Source organism: Vitis vinifera, chromosome 15, assembly GCF_030704535.1.
Source record: "Vitis vinifera cultivar Pinot Noir 40024 chromosome 15, ASM3070453v1".
Lineage (NCBI taxonomy): Eukaryota > Viridiplantae > Streptophyta > Magnoliopsida > Vitales > Vitaceae > Vitis > Vitis vinifera.
Window position 1 is genome coordinate 17,584,488 of NC_081819.1, and position 19,051 is coordinate 17,603,538.

The 19,051-nt window shown below is 35.7% G+C and overlaps 1 protein-coding gene across 1 annotated transcript; it reads left to right on the forward strand.

Annotated features, from left to right (window-relative positions):
• The first annotated feature begins 359 nt into the window (after positions 1-359).
• Positions 360-19,051, forward strand: LOC100259210 (tubulin-folding cofactor D). Its single transcript, XM_002274548.5, has 17 exons — positions 360-717; positions 2,608-3,155; positions 4,936-5,038; positions 6,062-6,238; positions 6,657-6,842; positions 7,987-8,103; positions 8,303-8,407; positions 9,540-9,710; positions 9,813-10,028; positions 12,251-12,449; positions 13,897-14,102; positions 14,205-14,429; positions 14,534-15,100; positions 15,215-15,481; positions 17,340-17,384; positions 18,267-18,452; positions 18,574-19,051. The coding sequence occupies exons 1-17, from the start codon at positions 517-519 to the stop codon at positions 18,862-18,864; spliced, it is 3,810 nt and encodes a 1,269-aa protein (XP_002274584.2). The 5' UTR covers positions 360-516; the 3' UTR covers positions 18,865-19,051.

The following is a 19,051-nucleotide window of genomic DNA, read 5'->3' on the forward strand; positions in this document are numbered from 1 at the left end:
AAATTATAAGTTACATTTTTATAATTTCAAGAATGAAAAACAGTTCCTTATAAAAATTATTGTTTGTCTATTTCAAAAATTGACTTAAGTTTAGTTGAAAAATCATTCAGACACATCTTATTATAGGTACAATTGTGATATGCTCAAGCAAAGCTAGTCGAAAAAAATATTAGTGGGCTACCAACAATTACAACACTAGAATTTAATAAATTATGGACCCAAAAATAAATGTATGTGAAAAATAAAAATTTATATGAATAAAAAATACATATAAAAAATAAAATATTTCGATAAGTTATTTAAAATTTTTTTTTTTTTTCTAAAACTAATACACAATTCTTAGGGTGATCAGTCATTTGGAAACTGTTTTTGAAAGTTATCAAAATACTTCTACAACATCACGGTGTTTTGTAAAACATTGAAATACTTTTGAAATCAAAACACTTTTGATCCCATCGCACCCATCCAGTAAGCTATACACAGAGCAGCGCAGGCCGAGGACTTTCTCTCTCTAAAATGGCAAATAGAGAAGTAGAAGAAGAAGGCCTGAACAAGGAGGCAGTGGAGGAGGAAGAAGATGACGAGCATGGTTCCAAAGAGAGGGTTCTTCAGAAATACTTCCTTATGGAGTGGGAACTGGTTAAGTCTCTCCTAAACGACATCGTTTCCCATGGCCGCGTCTCCGATCCCTCTTCGGTCTTCAAGATCCGCTCCATTGTAAGTTCATTCACTTCATTCCCCATGTTTTTGATTCTTTTATCTCTTATCAACTGGTGATGGATCTACATCGTCGTATGTTCAGAGTTTACGTGTTCTGTAAACTGGTGATGACACTGTGGCATTGCTTTTTCTGGGGAAAATGAATCAAAAAAGTTCCCAAGATTATCGGGACCGAGAGTGATGGGGAAATTTAAAGGTTGCACTAATAGTTTTGTTTTGGAGGAAGACCTATAGGGTATTTAAGTTTAATTCCGAAAATGAAGCTCATGAACTATGTATAAAATGGCTTAATTAATGGCCTGACTGGTGCTGAATTGCCAATGCTTCTGCCAAAACCCCAAGAAATACAATATATCACCTGGCAGAAGAGCGCAAATGACAAGTGATTATGTGAGAGAGAGGATAGGAGCATATGGAGATACAGAGAAAAGCATTGCTGCAAGCAATGAGAGGGATTTTTGAGGTTCATCTACTAAAAGCTGCAGCAATACATAAGCTAGGATGTCAAAACATACTATAAATGAGGGAAACTACAACAAGATTGCACACCCTTTTTGACAAGCTAGAATATCAAGGATTGCGTCTCAATTTTAGCTATATATATATATATAATAAGACAGTTCAAGCATTACAACTATGTTGGTTCATGGAAAATTTGAGGAAAAATGCGGAGGAGAAAATAGAGGGGAAAAATAGAAGACAAAAAAATAAAAAATAGATTTCAAGTCAATAAATTATTTTGATATGCTCATTCAAACTCATTTCACTTTTTTTTTTCCATCTTCTACATAAAGATTAAATAATTTGAAAATACATAAGTTTTAATTAATTTTAATTATCTTTGATTTTCTTTTGGATTTTCCAAGATAAATCAAACGTAAGAAAATAATTTTCATTAGCATTTTTTTTTCTTAGTACTTTCCAAAAACCAAACAGACCCAACGTCTTTACTAACCCATGAAAACCCACAAATAGACAACAAAATATTCACATGCCTTCACAATGTAATTAACAACCAGGATATGCCATGAAAACAACCCCCAATAAGGTAAGAGGATATAAAGGAGACAGTTGTATAGAAAAGGTCTTTCGTACACTGTGTAGCGTGTAGAGAAAGACTGAAAGACCATTCTTGTCTGAGTGGATAATCCTACAAAATATAAGAGTCTACACTTCTAAGATACATGTGCATGTTCAAGAATGTGCATCATGTAGCCCAACTCAACATAAAGATGTGAAGTGGTGAATTTTTTATCACCTACAACCAAATTATGTAGATGAAGTGGGAGAAAACTGAGTGCAAATTATCTTGGTAGGATGGGTTTTCATGGGTCATCCACAAGGTGGTTTCTTTGTTGGAAAGTGGCAAATGAGAGTTTTGTTACCTGCAAGTTGATTTTGAATAATCTGGTGATACCTATAGTGATATTTTCAGTTTAATCCATTATGCCTCCTTCCAGCTCTGTTAACAGCTTTTGACTAAAAAGAGGCAAACCTTTGAAATGTTACACTGAATTTCTTTCTTGATGATTGGAGTGTCAGACGCTTTTAAGTAACATGCATATTTGCTTGTCTTGGCACCAATTTGGAAACCTGCAAGCAGCATATCCTCTCTGTGATCTCTTGACAACTAAAACTTGTCCGATCACATAGGTAAATACATATTGGTTGCTTAATCCAGTGCAAAAAATAAGGTAATTTAGACACATTGACTGGCTATGTATGCATGTCCTGTATCTTTGTTACGACCAGTCCTCCTTTTGTCTTGCAACTTATGTCATGTGTGAATACTTCAGTTTTCTATGTCATGTTGTGTAATGAACTTCTGATTGTGATGACAGCCTTTTTGACTTGCATATTTGATAATATTCCTTTTTTGTTCTGCAGATGGACAAGTATCAGGAACAGGGTCAACTATTAGAGCCTTATCTGGAGAGCATAGTTTCTCCTTTGATGTTCATTATCCGTTCTAAAACAAAGGAACTAGGTGTATCCTCTGATGAAATTCTTGAAGTTATCAAACCTGTTTGCATCATCATTTATTCTCTGGTTACAGTTTGTGGGTACAAGGCTGTTATTAAATTTTTCCCACATCAGGTTTCTGATTTAGAACTGGCCGTATCTCTGTTGGAGAAATGCCATAACACAAATGCAGTGACATCACTTCGGCACGAAAGTACAGGAGAGATGGAGGCGAAATGTGTGATACTTTTGTGGCTTTCTATACTCGTCTTGGTTCCTTTTGATATCTCCTCTGTTGATACTAGCATTGCAAACTCTAAAACTCTTGATGAACTTGAGCCTGCTCCCCTTGTACTGAGGATATTAGCATTCTCTAAGGATTACCTTTCAAATGCTGGCCCCATGCGCACTATAGCTGGACTGCTGCTCTCTAGGCTTCTAACTCGACCAGATATGCCAAAGGCCTTTACCAGGTTCTCTCATCATGCATCTAGGACATTACACTTGGTTGCTTGTTATATGATATCAGGTTTCTCTCATAATGCATCTAGAAATTTACACTTAGTTTTAGTGGTGCTACTTAGGTGGAGTATGAGGGTATAAGTACTTGTCCAGTTTCCAATATCTCAGTATAAACAAACCAAAAATTGGACTTAAAACTCACAAAATTCAAAGCTGGCCTTGCGTAGCTGTCCAAACTGGACACAAATGGATCGGGTCAGGTTGTTCAGCAAGTTGAAAAAACTTTTCTAGTATTTCGGATAGTTTTATGATTGGTCTGAGATTTAAGCATGGTTCAATTGTCATTCTAGCATTGCCTGTAACAATTGACTGAAAGCAACTTTGTCTATTTCTTTACCATCTATCAAAAAAAAAAAAAAAACCTTCTCTATTTCTTTACCTTGTTTAATATTTGACAATTTCTTTTTTCATTTTATGCATCTGTAACAATGTAGATTGTGCATGATAATTAATGTAAACTGTGTGAAATGGTATAGCTACTTTGATAAATAAATAAATAAAAATATAGTATGTGCATAGGGACATAATAACCAAGGTGCATAACCCTGCTCATCCATGTATCCAAAAATTCCCACATACTGGTGCCCATTTAATAAACTGCACACTTGAAGAAGCATGACCATGGACTTGATGCTCAACCAGTTACCCTCAAACTGAACATTTGAGTTGGTATCTATGCACATGATGAAAGATGAAAGTGCAGCATGACCAAACCTAGACTCTTTCCATCCTCAGCTATGCATGAAGTGACCTTCAATTGTAGCTATTGAAAATGTGTGTAAACCGTAAAAGAGTCACCAAAAATCTTGACACACCTAAGAGATATGAATCATCTAATGGATAAGTCACATTGCCCTAGACATGTTCTAATATGAAGTAAACTCCAATGGTAAAAAAAAAAAATTAACACGACACGCTGCATCATAACTATTGGACTGGTGATCCATGATCCAGCTTCTAGAATGGCTCAATTTTTGGTTTGGGTCTGGTGACTCTGCTTAAGGCCATTGGGTTATGAAGCTAATGAATCCTTCATTGTTTGTGTTCCTTGCTCATCTTTATATCTTTTGTTTGTTAAATTATATATGCATCAAATTTTCAATTAATTCATAGATCTGACTCAAATTACTCGAGTCAGGAATATGAATCTCACTTGGTACTCTAGCATGTCAAATATTATACGTTTGAATAAAGAGCAGAAACCATTCATTAGGAACTTGATCTACCCATATTCTCTATGGATTTCCTCTTCTATAATTGTTTCTTTTGCATCTCTAGGAGAAATACAATAATTTTTGTTTTGTTAATGAGATGAGCATCATACATGATCCGTCTGTGTGTTTCCTTCTGAATGAAGCAGTATAACACCTTTAGAATACCAAATTATGCTTCTTAGCAAAGAGTTATGGATTGAGGTCTCATTGATGCACAAACATGTAAGAAAAAGTAACTGTGTCACATGCAAACTATTGTTCTTATTTCCTCCCCTGTGGGGTGGGGAGTGAGTATGGGGACATTTTGTCAGATGCAAATTTTGGTTTCATGAGACTTTGTTTTTTGTTTTTAATTATTATTCCAAGATGTACTGTATACTTTACTATATAGAATATGTACTACCAATCTCTACATGGTTAGGTTCACATTATACCATAAATCTTTTTCAGCTATCCTGCTGAATATTCTCTTTTGCTGCTTAAACTTAACTAGAATGTTTTATTGTTTCCACTTCAGTTTTGTTGAATGGACACATGAAGTTCTGTCTTCTAACACAGATGATGTCATGGATCTCTTCCGATTACTTGGCGTTGTGGAAGCACTGGCTGCTATTTTCAAGGTTTGCTTTTGGTTCTGCATAGTCTATACTGTTAGGAAGTACTACCATCATGGATGGCCATTTTGGTGAGCTTCTTTAATTTATTTGGTCCTTCTGTTGGGTAGGTAGTTGTTGAATGAAGGGAATTGCTCATTCTTGAGGAGAAATTTAAAGATAGTTGGTCTTACCAAGCATGTTGCACCAAGGGGTGTGTGCTGTGGAAGTGACTTTGAGATTTTATTTATTTTATGTGTTGATCAATAGTTACTCCCTATCCTGTCCTTGTCCTATCCAACATAGAGGATGGTGGCCAGACTAAGTAATGTACAACCTAAGGAGTAAAGGACTTCAGTTGCTAAGGTCTCTCATCATTGTATCCCATACCAACAGACCGGCAGTTTGCTTTCTTTTCCTTTCCCTTGTTTTCTGTGGCTCAAAGTTTTGTATCGGATGAAAGAATAAAATAGTCTATAAAGGGGAGGAGTTGAAAACAGAGACCAAGAACCTGCATTACAGACTAGTTGGCTTTTTTGTGTTCTTGCAGTTCTAGATGAGTTTGTACTATAGTTTCTCATAGTTATTGGACCTCTTGGTATGGTTTTCTGTGTGTTGCCTCTTTTTATTGCATTGTATACATATCACACATCACTATCAATTAAAAATGATTTTATTATACTTTGTATTTTATTTTATTTTTAAATAGGATTTTAATATCTTGAATTAGTAGAAAGGGTTTTGTAAATTAACTCATGAAGCTCTGATCACAAGTGATAATTGGATGACTCAAGTGTTTATTTTCTTGTGGTGTGTCCTGTGATATTAGACCCAACAAAACTTATAGGGAAACTTTATCTAGACAGCAATTAGACCAGCCATGGTTTATGGAGCCCAATATTGGGCCATTATTATAATGGTTCCCAAATTATGTGTAGCATACACAAGACTGATGGCATAAATCTTGTGAACTCATTATCTTCATTATTGATTTATTATTGCCTTCATTATCTTCATTATTAGATATCTTTACTATGCTTTGTTATGCAGGCTGGTAGTCGAAAAGTGTTACATGATGTGATTCCTATTGTTTGGAATGACATCTCAATACTGATGAAGTCTAGTACTGCAGCTCGGAGTCCTTTACTCCGCAAGTATCTAGTGAAGTTGACTCAGAGGATTGGGCTTACTTGCCTCCCTTACCGTTCACCTTCCTGGCGCTATGTGGTTAGTAACGCTGAACCTGAAATTCCAAAAAATTTATGATTCTAGCATTTACTTTTCCATGATACCAGCATTTAAAACATTTTGCGTTATATACTTTAATTATTTTTTATAAGTAAGCAATGCTAATACATATGTTAATGAAAAGAGCTATACACCAAGGTACACAAGTTCCATACAAAGGGAAAACAAAAGGTATAGTCTAACACAGGGAAAATACAAAAAAATATTCTCCTTTTCTCATCTAGACCCCACCCAATCTACAAAATCGATTAAAAGCATTGTTCTTTCTACTACAAAATCGATTACAAGCATTGTTCTTTCTACTACAAAATCAATTAAAAGCATAGTTCTCATAGGGTACCAACTAAAACACTATCTGGTAGGATTCCTTTAACTTTTCCACAATCCTTCCATGCAGGGTAAAACCAGCTCACTTGGGGAAAATATTTCTGTGAATGCGTCTGGAAAATGCAATCATGGTGTGGATATGGATTCCCCAAGTCAAGGAGAAAATTCAAGCTTCCTGCAAGATGAAGAAGATATGGATGTTCCAGATATTGTAGAAGAGATTATTGAGATGCTACTTACAGGGTTGAAAGATACGGTATGTAAAAAGGGTGTGATTCTGTTATGAACTTGATATTTTCTTGTGTAAAACTGTAGTTTCTATGGTGAAAACTTTGGATTGATGCTAGGATGAATTCTTGACTTTCTGGGTTTGAAATTGATGAGTATTTGGTGAGATCTCATAAGCATTTCCTGTAATGGTACCTCATGAGCTTCTTCAGAAGGTATCTACTTGGAGATATTGTCAATCATGGATTTCTATTTGACCTTTAGAGTGTGTGACTATATATACTTCCTCAAGCTTGTGTGACTTAGTTAAGAATTTTGCATGTTGAGCATATTCACAAAAGCAAATCCCACTTATCTGTTATGCAACAAAAATGAAGATGTGAATCGAGGTTATGTGATCTTCATATAAGTGAAGCATAAGGGTGGACTTGTATGTGAGAACTATTTATAAATGAAGGAGAATTATGGAGAGATTTAGATTGATGAAAAAAAATGCACATGTGAATGGTTCATCCCACATTGAGAAAGTTATGGGGCTAAAATGCTGAAATTTGATGTTTTTATGTCATGAAAATTTGTGGTGCTTCCTGTATCACTATACCTATCGAGTAGTCCCATTATGTAGATAGAGCCTCAAGAAAATTTTGAAGTTTCTATAGATTTTGGAACTAAGAAACAAGGTTTCAGTATAATGAGAACTGATGAAAAAATCCTTTAATCTTAGTATAATAGGAAATTCTATTATGTTAACAGGGACTGAAAGATGCATACATGCTCTATATACTTGGAAATAAGAACCCACACACTTGTATAATGGGAAATGATAAAACCAGGATTTAGTCTTAGTTCACTAGTGGGATCCTATTCTTTTTGGGTTAATGAAAGCAGTGCATTCCTCAAAGTAAGTTGGGTCTTGAGGCATAGAGTTTAGATCATGTTCACCTCCCTCTTGAGGTGTGAGTCCTAGAACCTAAGTTATGATGCATTTCCAATTAGTCATATTGCTTGAGGCATAAATTTTAAATGCCCTCTAAAAATATAGATGGATGTTTCACATGAATCTGGATCAGTAGGCAGGCATGACTTAGGTCAAATATACTTCATCCCAGTCTCAGTCTCTTCATTTATTAATTTCATATGTCCACGTGATGTTGTTATCGATGTTAATGCAGGATACAGTAGTGCGTTGGTCTGCTGCAAAAGGTATTGGTCGCATAACTTCACGTCTGACATCTGCCCTTTCGGATGAGGTTTTGTCATCTGTATTGGAACTGTTTTCACCAGGCGAGGTATGCTGGTCAGTTGCCTCCTTTTGTCTGTTCCAAAATTTTGTAACCAAAATGGCCAGCAATCATGTTACAAAAGCTTAGAAGTTACATATACCTGGGAATACCATTGCCATGCCCATGACTCTTCATTTCTTCCTTTGTTTATCTTTGTCCAATTTTGAGAAATTAAATGTTATACTGATACGTCATATGTTTGTAGGGAGATGGTTCATGGCATGGGGGCTGCTTAGCTTTGGCTGAACTGGCACGTAGGGGATTGCTCTTACCAATCAGCTTTCCCAAAGTTGTACCGGTTGTTGTGAAGGTTGTGTAACTAATAATGCATAATGTTTATGGAATGGCAATTCCTTAAGATAATTAGTCTCTTTTGAAGTTCTTATCTAATCATTAAAATCTGTATTCTTTGTATTTATTAAGTTAATTTTTCTTCTTTGCCTTATCTGACTTGCATTTTTTATTAAAATTCTGCTTGCAAGTTTTCCATTTCCATTTTCCTTATCTGTCTCCGCTAGTTCATGTATGAGGCAATATGCCCTTTGCGAATTTCTTTACTTTGAGTTCTGTCTCCACTACATGTGCAACATGGCTTTTGGTTTGACTCAAATTTAGTCTGTTTCATTTTTGTACTTCAGGTAGATTCACATAGCTGTCCACTTGGTTAATTTGTCTCAATCTAAAAAATTTCAAAAGACACATTCAACTAGGAGCTATTTTGCAATAGTTGTCCCTATTGTGGTGCTATTGCTCTCCTATAATATTGGAATGTACTGTCAAGAGTCATATTGCAAAACACTAGGCAATTTGTCACTAGGGCATTTGATCGTAATCTTTATTATTATTTGTATAACAATGCATTTGATTTTTTAGTTCATAATCCATGAATGGATGAAAATTGTCAGTGGTTCCATTTTCAAACCTCAAGATTCAAAAAGATAAGCTGTTCAGTTTTCCTTGGGTTTTTCCAAGCTAGCCAGTTTTGGATAAGCTATAAAGGCTGAATTCTTAACTCTTGGAAGTTCTGAAAAAGGCTTCTTCATCAGGGGCTAGGGAAGGGGATTTCTCAGTTGTGATCTCTTGGGCATCCATGGATAGAAGTTGTTGAGGTACAATGAATGGATGCAGTGGATTTTTGGTTTTCTTTCTTTCTTTTTTTTTTTTGAAGGATGTGATGGCCTTCATTTGGAAGCCAAGATTGACTAATCAGAAGGGTGGTAGCTTGATCTGGAGGTGTCCCTCCTTGAGTTTGTTAGGGGTTTATTTTCACTGTGGGTTTTTTGGGATTGGCTTTTCATGTTGTGGCTTTGTAGTTAGTTATTACTTTGATATGGGACTTGGTCTGTTTGTTTATTTCACTCCCTCTTGAGGGAGCTTTCATCCTTCTCTATATGAGATGCTGCTACTACAACATACTGATCACTAATAGTTCTTCTTAACAGGCACTACATTATGATATTCGAAGAGGTCCACATAGTGTTGGATCCCATGTGCGTGATGCTGCTGCCTATGTTTGTTGGGCATTTGGCCGTGCGTATTATCACACAGACATGAAAGAAATACTAGAACAGCTTGCTCCACATCTTTTAACAGTGGCCTGCTATGACCGTGAGGTGTATTAAATTTTGTTTGTTTTGTTCCATACACCTCCTCTTTGAGATATTGTCATGATTATGTTGTACCTCCATGCGAAGCTTTTGACATGTAATTCTCAGGTTAACTGTAGAAGAGCAGCTGCAGCTGCCTTCCAAGAGAATGTTGGAAGACAAGGGAACTACCCACATGGAATTGACATAGTGAATGCCGCTGACTATTTTTCACTTTCCTCGCGAGTGAACTCTTATCTACATGTTGCTGTAGGCATTGCTCAGTATGAAGGGTATCTGTATCCATTTGTGGAGGAACTGCTGTATAACAAGATCTGCCACTGGGTATGCTCCAATGCCAAAATTGTTTTTCTTCTTCCAAGTTTCATTCTCTGAGAATGGACACTGATGTTTATTTGATCAACTTGTGATTCCCCTGCCCCCTCTTTATCTTTCTATCTGCATTGTTGGGCAAAACTTTGACTTTGTCACTCCATCTTGATTTCTTTCCCCCTTCTTGTGATAAGAAGACAAATGGGCTTCTTTCTGGAATGAAAAAGTCAAGTTTTGCCCAAAAATGTGGATTATAAAATACCACATCTTACATCTATTTCCTCTAATGCCAGCCCTTACTCATTTTGTGTTATGCATGATGTATTGAGTCTACTTATGATCTCAGCCCACAATATGATTGGTTGTATGAGTAAGTTGTCTAGAAGTTGTAAAATATTTTTTCAAGCAATTTTGTGCAAGGAATACTGTAAAACCAGATTTCTTTTCTTGTCCATACTATTCCTCTATTGAGTCCTCCTCATAGCTTCATTTTTTGTTGCTCATGCGTTTTGCTACTGTAAGTTGATGTGTTAGAGGGCATATATATTGTGAGTCCAAATCCTATAAGCTTAAACTTGTAGGAAAATTGTCTGTTCAACAAGTTCTTAGAGCCTTGTTTGGTGGGAGGTCATGTGTTCGAGCCTCCCCACTGTATGTGTTTATTTCCCAATTTACTAAACCCATGTGTAAGCTCCCAAAAAAAGAAGCAAATTTTAGAGGGCATCATATGCATTGTCAACCCAAATTTTACAAACTTAAACTTATAGAAAAATTGGTTGTTCAAAAGGATGTTCCTGCAACAGGTGCATGTAATGTACCAGATTGGATACTTATTCAAAATAAAAGGATTATTGATTTAACTTTTGTTCTAAGAAAAATACAAAAGACATGAAGAAGTACTTCTCATCATAGGCAAGATTTACAAAAGGAGAAGGCAGTAGAGAGTAGGAAAGAAAACAAATGCAGAGGTTAATCCAAAAGAAAACACTGTAAAAAGTTATCAATCCCCTACTAGCATGTCCACTTTTGAATTACCCAGCTTGAAACTTGAAACTCCAAGAACAGTAGAATAAATAAGGAAGCAACCAAAGTTTCCCTAATCAAATGAGTGTGTTTTTTAAGACCTAATCTTTAGCAGAATTTTCCTTGCAATCTGTCTAAAGAATAATTAACTAAAATGGGCTACTTAAAAACATTTAGATGGGTGAGCCAACTGCTCAGTCTTGGACTACTTTTTGACCTGCTATTTGGAGAAAGCAAAAGTAGTGTCAATGACCTTGTTTTTTTTATTCCCAATCCATTTGTTTGTGCTTACTGCTGATACTAACCATGAACTTCCAAGCCTGTTCCCATGTTGAGGTGCCAATATCTTTTGGCCCATTGATGCCATCGCTGAAACACCATGGTTCGAAAGATTGGATAATTCAAATATTAAAATCATATGCATCAGGACTGCACAACACTGAGATACAGAAGAGAAAGGGAACAGGAGTATCTGCTTGATAATCATGAGCTTCTAGCTTTGTTCCCATGTTAACTTACCAATATTTCTTTTTGATCTATTGGTGCCATCAATTGAACATCAAAGTTCAAAATATTACCATTTTTGGAATTTAACGATGATCTGCATCACAGGGCCAAAAAATCTTGAGATTGAAATTGCTCATAATATTATGTACTTTTTGAATTTGTCTCCAATTGAATTGTACTCAAAATGTGAATTGAGTGTTGACATATGCCTTTTGATGTGATATTCCCTTGTGTGCACAGCTAATTTCAACCAGTGGGTAACATGTGGCTAAATCACCTTCAGGACTTGTTTAAATACTATGCTAGTTTACCACATAATTATCAATAAGTTAGCTGTTGAAAATCGTGATGATATCCCCTCCTCCCCACTCATGTCCTCTCTTCCCTTCTTTCTCCTGCCTTCTTCTCTCTTCCTTCTCTCAGCTTCAAGTCATTTCTTACATATTGTTTCTACAACTTTATTTTGGTCTTGCAGTATTTTTTTTTATGGTTTTGGCTAGCTTTTAACAGATTACTATTTGTCCTCTAACTCATTTATATCACTATACATTATTTCCTATGTCTACTTCTCCTTGTAAAGATCTTAGGAGGGTTTTCTTTTGTTAAAGGAGTGGTTTTTTGTGCAAATTGTCATTTTTGTTGTTGATGGTCGTTCTATTGTTCTCTTGCAACTTTATGAGCACAACTTCTATTGGATGCTTTAGGACAAAGGCTTGAGAGAACTTGCTGCAGAGGCCCTTTCTGCTCTTGTAAAGTATGATCCGGAATATTTTGCAAATTTTGTTGTGGAAAAATTAATTCCATGTACCCTCTCATCTGATTTATGCATGCGTCATGGGGCAACCTTAGCAGCTGGAGAACTTGTATTGGCTCTACATCAATGTGGTTTTGCTCTTTCAACTGGTTGGTACTCTTACATGCTCTATCAATCTAGCGGTTATTTAATCTGAAATGCAATTAAAAATTTGAGAGATTAACAGGTTGTTGTTTCAATTTCCTTCTAAATTGTTACACATGTATACCTTCATATTTTACAGTCCAGATTCACTGCTTAGTTCCTTTAGGATAGACAACTGGAACAAAATATTAAAACTTGATCAAATTTCTGCTTACAGACAGGATGTTGGAGGACCACAATAAAAACCAGTTTAAAATTTAGAATTGCAAGGAAACATTTAGACACATAAAATAAGAATATGTGCAGATGCAAACATTAGCCTTATGAATGATGAACTAGCTTGGATGGCTGAGCAGTGGCTGGAATAAAAGAATAAAATGGAAACACTGATAAAGATATAAGAAAACAAGACTTATACATTGAAAGGATAAAGATGAAAATTTGGGGATAAAAAGATTTTAGGGGTTCAAGTGGACGAGGGGGACTATACAAGCATGATTCCTTGATTTGTTAGGATGGCAACCCTGCAATGGTGTTTCAAGGGAGGCAAGTTCTTCATTGCTTAGCTACAAAAATAGTACTAAATACCAGACACCTGTTTAGCTTATGATGTATTAAGAGTGACTATTTAGGCATTCCTAGTCGATCCTTAGTCATTGATTGGGAGCCCCATGAGTGTCAGATGGCAGCAAATTAAACTATTTTCTACAATGCACGATAACTATTTGGGAAATTTTTTGGTTTCTTTATTTGCTATGGTATTGAATTATTATTTGATAGACAATGATAAAAGTTTATAAACAAGTGCTGAGAAAATAGCAGATCGAAGTACACAGGAAGTATATAACAAGTGTCAAAAAATAGCAAAAACAGAAACAAGGAACAACCAAAACGGGATTAAAAAAACAGTTCCCTCCTTTAGCGACAACCCAACCAATTAATGGAAGCAATTAGAGACATCGTGCCTTCACTGATTTACAATGAAGAAATCAAGGAAGAGCCTTCTAATGATTTTTGTTTTCTTTTTTTAAAAAACCTGAAGCACATTTAAAACAACTTTAACAATTTTCTTTTCAAGAAATATGTGTAGCATTAATTTTTCTTAGTAATTGCCTCAATCACTCAGACTGTACATGTGTATTGTCACCATGTGATGGATGCCAACATATATTTCATTCTGTTTGAAAGTTATCGTATAATGTAGTGTTACAATAACGACTATGGTTTACCTAGTTCCAAGTTTCTCAGAAAAACTAATTATATTGTCCTTAACAATCAAGGAAAACCAGGTAAAATTTCATATGGTAGTTTTATCTGTTTCTTCCAGTAGTCGAAACAGTTTTGCCACCTCCTGTGTCTCTGCTTCTAACTCAAAAGTAATTGGTTGATAAATTGCTTTCAAGCTTCTAATTTGCAAACTAACTCATGATCCTGAGCATATATTTCTTCCAGATAAGCAGACAAGGTTTGTTGGTATAGTTACTGCTATTGAGAAAGCACGCCTTTATCGTGGGAAGGGTGGAGAGATAATGCGTGCTGCTGTTTCCCGGTTTATAGAATGTATATCTTTAGCTTGTTTATTTGTACCAGAGAAGACAAAACGAACTCTGCTTGATACTCTCAACGAGAATTTGAGGCATCCTAATTCCCAGATACAGGTGTCTCTTTTTTAGCTCAATGACTGTTTGCTCATTAGGTTTTATTTCTCTTTATAATATATTGAATTTCTAATAGACATATTTTTTCCATGAACTGTACAGAATGCTGCTGTTCAAGCCCTAAAATATTTTGTCCCAGCATACCTTATCAAAGGGGATAATGAGAATCTTAATAACATGACATCAAAATACCTGGAACAGTTGACTGATCCTAATGCGGCTGCAAGAAGAGGATCTGCATTGGCCATTGGTGTTTTGCCTTATGAGTTTTTGGCTAAAAGATGGAGAGTTATACTACTGAAGCTTTGTAACTCTTGTGCTATAGAGGTGCACTTGATGAAGTGTTTTTGTAGTAATACTGGTGAAATTTCCTATGTTTCAGGAACTTAATATATGTTTGAGTCTCATAAGTGGATACTTTCTATTTCCAGGATAAACCTGAAGATAGGGATGCTGAAGCACGGGTAAATGCTGTCAAAGGACTCATATCTGTTTGTGAAACATTAACTCAGGTCAGAGAACATCCTGATATCCATTCTGGGGAGGATGACTTGTCTTTGTTTCTTCTGATCAAGAATGAAGTGATGATGTGTTTATTCAAAGCTCTCGATGACTATTCTGTGGATAATAGAGGTGATGTGGGCTCTTGGGTTCGTGAGGCTGCTATGGATGGTCTTGAGAAATGTACATATATCCTTTGTAAGAGAGACTCCATGGGGTTCCATGGAAAGTCACAAGAAAATGATTCTGTTTCGAAGATGCCTAATAGTAACATTGTTGAGAATAACCAGTCCCACTTACTTGTTGATGCAAATCTTGCTACCAGTTTAGTTGGAGGCATTGTTAAGCAAGCTGTAGAGAAGATGGATAAATTAAGGGAAGCAGCTGCAAAAGCTCTCCAGAGGATTTTGCACAATAAAATGTTTTTTATCCCATTCATACCTTACAGGGAAAAGCTAGAGGAAATTGTTCCTAACGAAGTAGATTTAAAGTGGGGGGTAAGTATATCTTAATTCTTGTTCAGATTGCTTGGTTAATTTAACTTTTTTAACAAAGAATGTAATACCTGGATTCGGGGCATGACAAAGAGGCCTTTATGTTTTTTATTGCAGGTACCCACTTTTTCGTACCCACGATTCGTACAGTTGCTTCAATTTAGTTGTTATAGTAGATCTGTGCTATCTGGCTTAGTTATTTCTATTGGTGGGTTGCAAGATTCCTTGAGGAAGGCTTCAATAACTGCCTTGTTGGAGTATCTTCAATCCCCTGAGACTGAACATACTGAAGGAAGCTCAAGAGAGTATGAGCTATGTACTGACATTCTTTGGGTTCTCCAACAGTACAAGAGATGTGACAGAGTCATTGTACCCACTTTGAAGGTAACTTCACTTAGAAGCTCCTATAAGCATGAACCCTTCTTTTTCCTTGGGCCCATTTAAGTCAAGTCATTCTGCAACTTACTCCTGAGACACTGTGTCACACTATCAGGAATTTTTGGTCATTCTGCTACAAAGAATTTAGTAATTCCCTTGCTTTACTTTTTCATTTATTGGATGATTAAAAGATTACTTGGGTATTGTGATGTGGTGTGCCGTGATTGGCAACTGCAGAATTCATGGAGAACTGGCTGTTTATATGCTTTCTTTCCTGTAAATGCCATTTAATCCCAATCATATGGGTGATTTTGGAACCTGCTATTGCTTTTTGTTCAATGATGAGATTTTATTTAGATGTCATTTATAACTTAGGAATTGTTAATTTATTGGACCATTAATATCAGAAATCTTCCATGTTTACATGATTGGTTTTATGCTGATGCTAGTGTAACCACAAAATGGAGAGAAGAAAAAGGAAGCAGTAAAAAGTTTGGGATTCTTGTTTTTCTCCTGAAACTCTGAATGTCCTCTTCTCAATTTTAAAATGCCACAACCATGTGAAAAATATTCTTCCCCTGCTATTGCTGTCTTTGTTCCACTCATACACTGTATGTCAAAAAAAAAAAACAAAAGAAAGAAAGAAAGAAAGAAAAGGAAAGTGGTCAAAATCACTTTTTAATTCTATAGATATTTTCCGTGCCTGTGTATAGGAAGATCCATTTGCTCATGTACTATGTATATAGTGTTATGGTACAGGCAGATTCAACTGATAATTTTCCAGATGGACCACTTTGGGCCAGTGTTTCATCTGATGAGTCTTTTGTAAAGTATGAAAGGTTACAGGCTGTTACAATTTTTCCATTTTTGTTTGGATATTCATTAATCACTCTGGATCTCTGTTCAATTTCTACTCTGGCTGATGGTTTTGAATCTATTACCCGTCAGCACAAAGGAACTTCTGTTACAAATCATAATGATTTAAACAAAACCTTAAGAATATGTTACTGCTCATCTCTAGACATCCATATTCTAGCCATGGTTGGGTCAATGCGTTGTTCTCTCCTTACCCATTGGGGCATAGGTTACTTCCATATTTCACCTAATGCAGAAGGCACTTTTTAATCACTACTATGCAGTTTCCTGTACAGGGTTGCCATTCTCCGCTATTTAGATTTCTTAATGAAAATTGAGAATTGAAACTGATGAAAGAAAAAGGTGATTGATGAGAAATTAAACCAAGTGGAATGCTATATCTTGTGGTCCTAGACTCTGCAATGGTTCATCCCTTGACAAAAAAAAAGATATATCTTCAGCTTTTAGATTCTCTCTGTTTTCATATTTATTGCATCTTTTGCATTTCAATAGCCTATGCTGGATGAAAACCCAGTCAATATTCTGAACCAGCTTTTGTTCTTTTAATTTGGTATTGCATCACTCCCACTTTTTTTTTTTTCTCTTTTCTCTTTTTAGAAGGGACTCATTCTTTTTTAATCACACTTCTCTGTACTGTTATATTAAGAGGATCTTCATGGTTATCTATTAGATTACTCCACAGAAATATCTTATTCCTTGAAGCTTTATAATGAAATTACCTGAATTTGATTATTTGGTTGCTGCATTCCCTTTTAAAACCATGAGATAAATTTGTTTGCATGTGTCTAGATAATTTAAATATAAATCACATCACCCCTTCCTTGCCTATACTTTTCTGTTGCATATTGTGCATTTATATGGGTTTCCATGATTCCTTTTGCATGTTTACACCTCTACTTCCACTCTTCTATAGATACTTTTTTCTCAGATTTAGGCCCTATCTTCTTTCAGATGAATTATTTTTAATGAAATTACCTCTGTATTTCAGACCATTGAGATTCTTTTCAGCAAAAAGATATTATTGAACATGGAGGTTAGTTGACACTCTCCTTTTATTGCTATGCTAATTCACAGACGATAGAATGTTTCAATTTTTTTCCCATTCAATTTTTTGTTCCTTGCTATCAATTTGAAGATTTCTGTTTGATTCTATTAGTACATCATTGTTAACTGTATGAAAGCATGCTTATTGTAGAGGCATTTCTTAAAATATTAAAATTTAATTTTTTGTAATAGGATCTATCATTTCATCCAACCAGAAGAGTTTCTCCAATTCTATGCATTTTTCTAGAATACACAGACAATCCTGACCTTTCAAGCCATTAAATTGAAATCTGGCTTACTGATGCAAAAGAATTACTAATTTAATCAAAGTAATTTTTTGATCACTTGCATTATTTTTTCTTTTCTAGATCTTATCAGCTCAGTTTTTTCGCTGACATATAGACTGGTTCATAAATTCATGTTTCCCTAGAAGATTGAATTCAGAAGTCTCAATTTCTTGAGATGTGAAAGCATGCCAGATAAATGGTGTCCCTTGTCAGGCATGTCAGTGGAAAATTTATCATTTCATTCAAGTGAACTTTATATTTGGTTTGACTTCCCATGTTGGTTGAATGCATTCCCTGGACTTGGTTAGTTTATTTTCTGTTCTACTTCAATCCATACCAAGACCAAACAATAGAAACAAGGTGAAAATGACAGGACAGTTAGATGGTCCAGGACAACAATGAACCCTTCATGCAATTCTGAAATTGTTAATAAAATTTTCTATCCGACTAAATTCTTGTAATCAGAAAGATTAAGCTAATATTGGTTTTTGCATGATCCTGATTCCTTTATGGAATTTTATGTCAGTAGTTTTAATTCTTTGGTGTCAACACATTTTTAAGATTTTGACTATCTCAATTTCCAGGGCCATGCTCCAATCTTCTGTGCTGGTGTTTTGGATTCTCTGGCAGTGGAATTGAAGGCGACAAAGGATTTCTCCAAGTTATATGCTGGCATTGCAATACTAGGGTATATTGCTTCCGTTCCAGAATCCGTCAACACCCGAGCCTTTTCTCATCTTCTCACTTTCCTGGGCCATAGATATCCCAAGGTATGTGGTGCACACAAAATATTATCACTTTTACTGAATTTTAAACCCTCAAAATTTTGCCTCTCAATTATATAATAAACTGTCCCTTGCTGATGGATTGGTTTTTTGCTATCTCCCTTAGATCCGGAAGGCTTCTGCTGAACAAGTTTACCTTGTCCTCCTGCAAAATGGAGAGCTTGTGACAGAGGATAAGATGGAGAAAGCACTTGAAATTATTTCTGAAACTTGCTGGGAAGGTGATATAGAAGAAGCAAAACAGCGACGATTAGAGTTGCATGATATGGCTGGTCTAGAAACAGGGCTACTTCCCAAAATTGGGAATGGAGCATCAAACAGGGATGGTGAGAAGAGGCCAACAGCCAGTGATGAGAATGCATCATACTCTTCCTTAGTTGGGTCAACTGGGTTCTGATTGACTTGAATTAAACCATCCTTCATGTTTGTTGTACATTTTCGTCACTTCTCTTCACCTTAGACATCTACCTCTCTAGCTTTTCCTGCATGTCGCACAATTTGCGTGACATAAGTCTTGTTTGGATAGACTTATTGGAAGCACAAGGCATTTTTTTTTTGAGTTATACAAAATATTTTTATGTGCC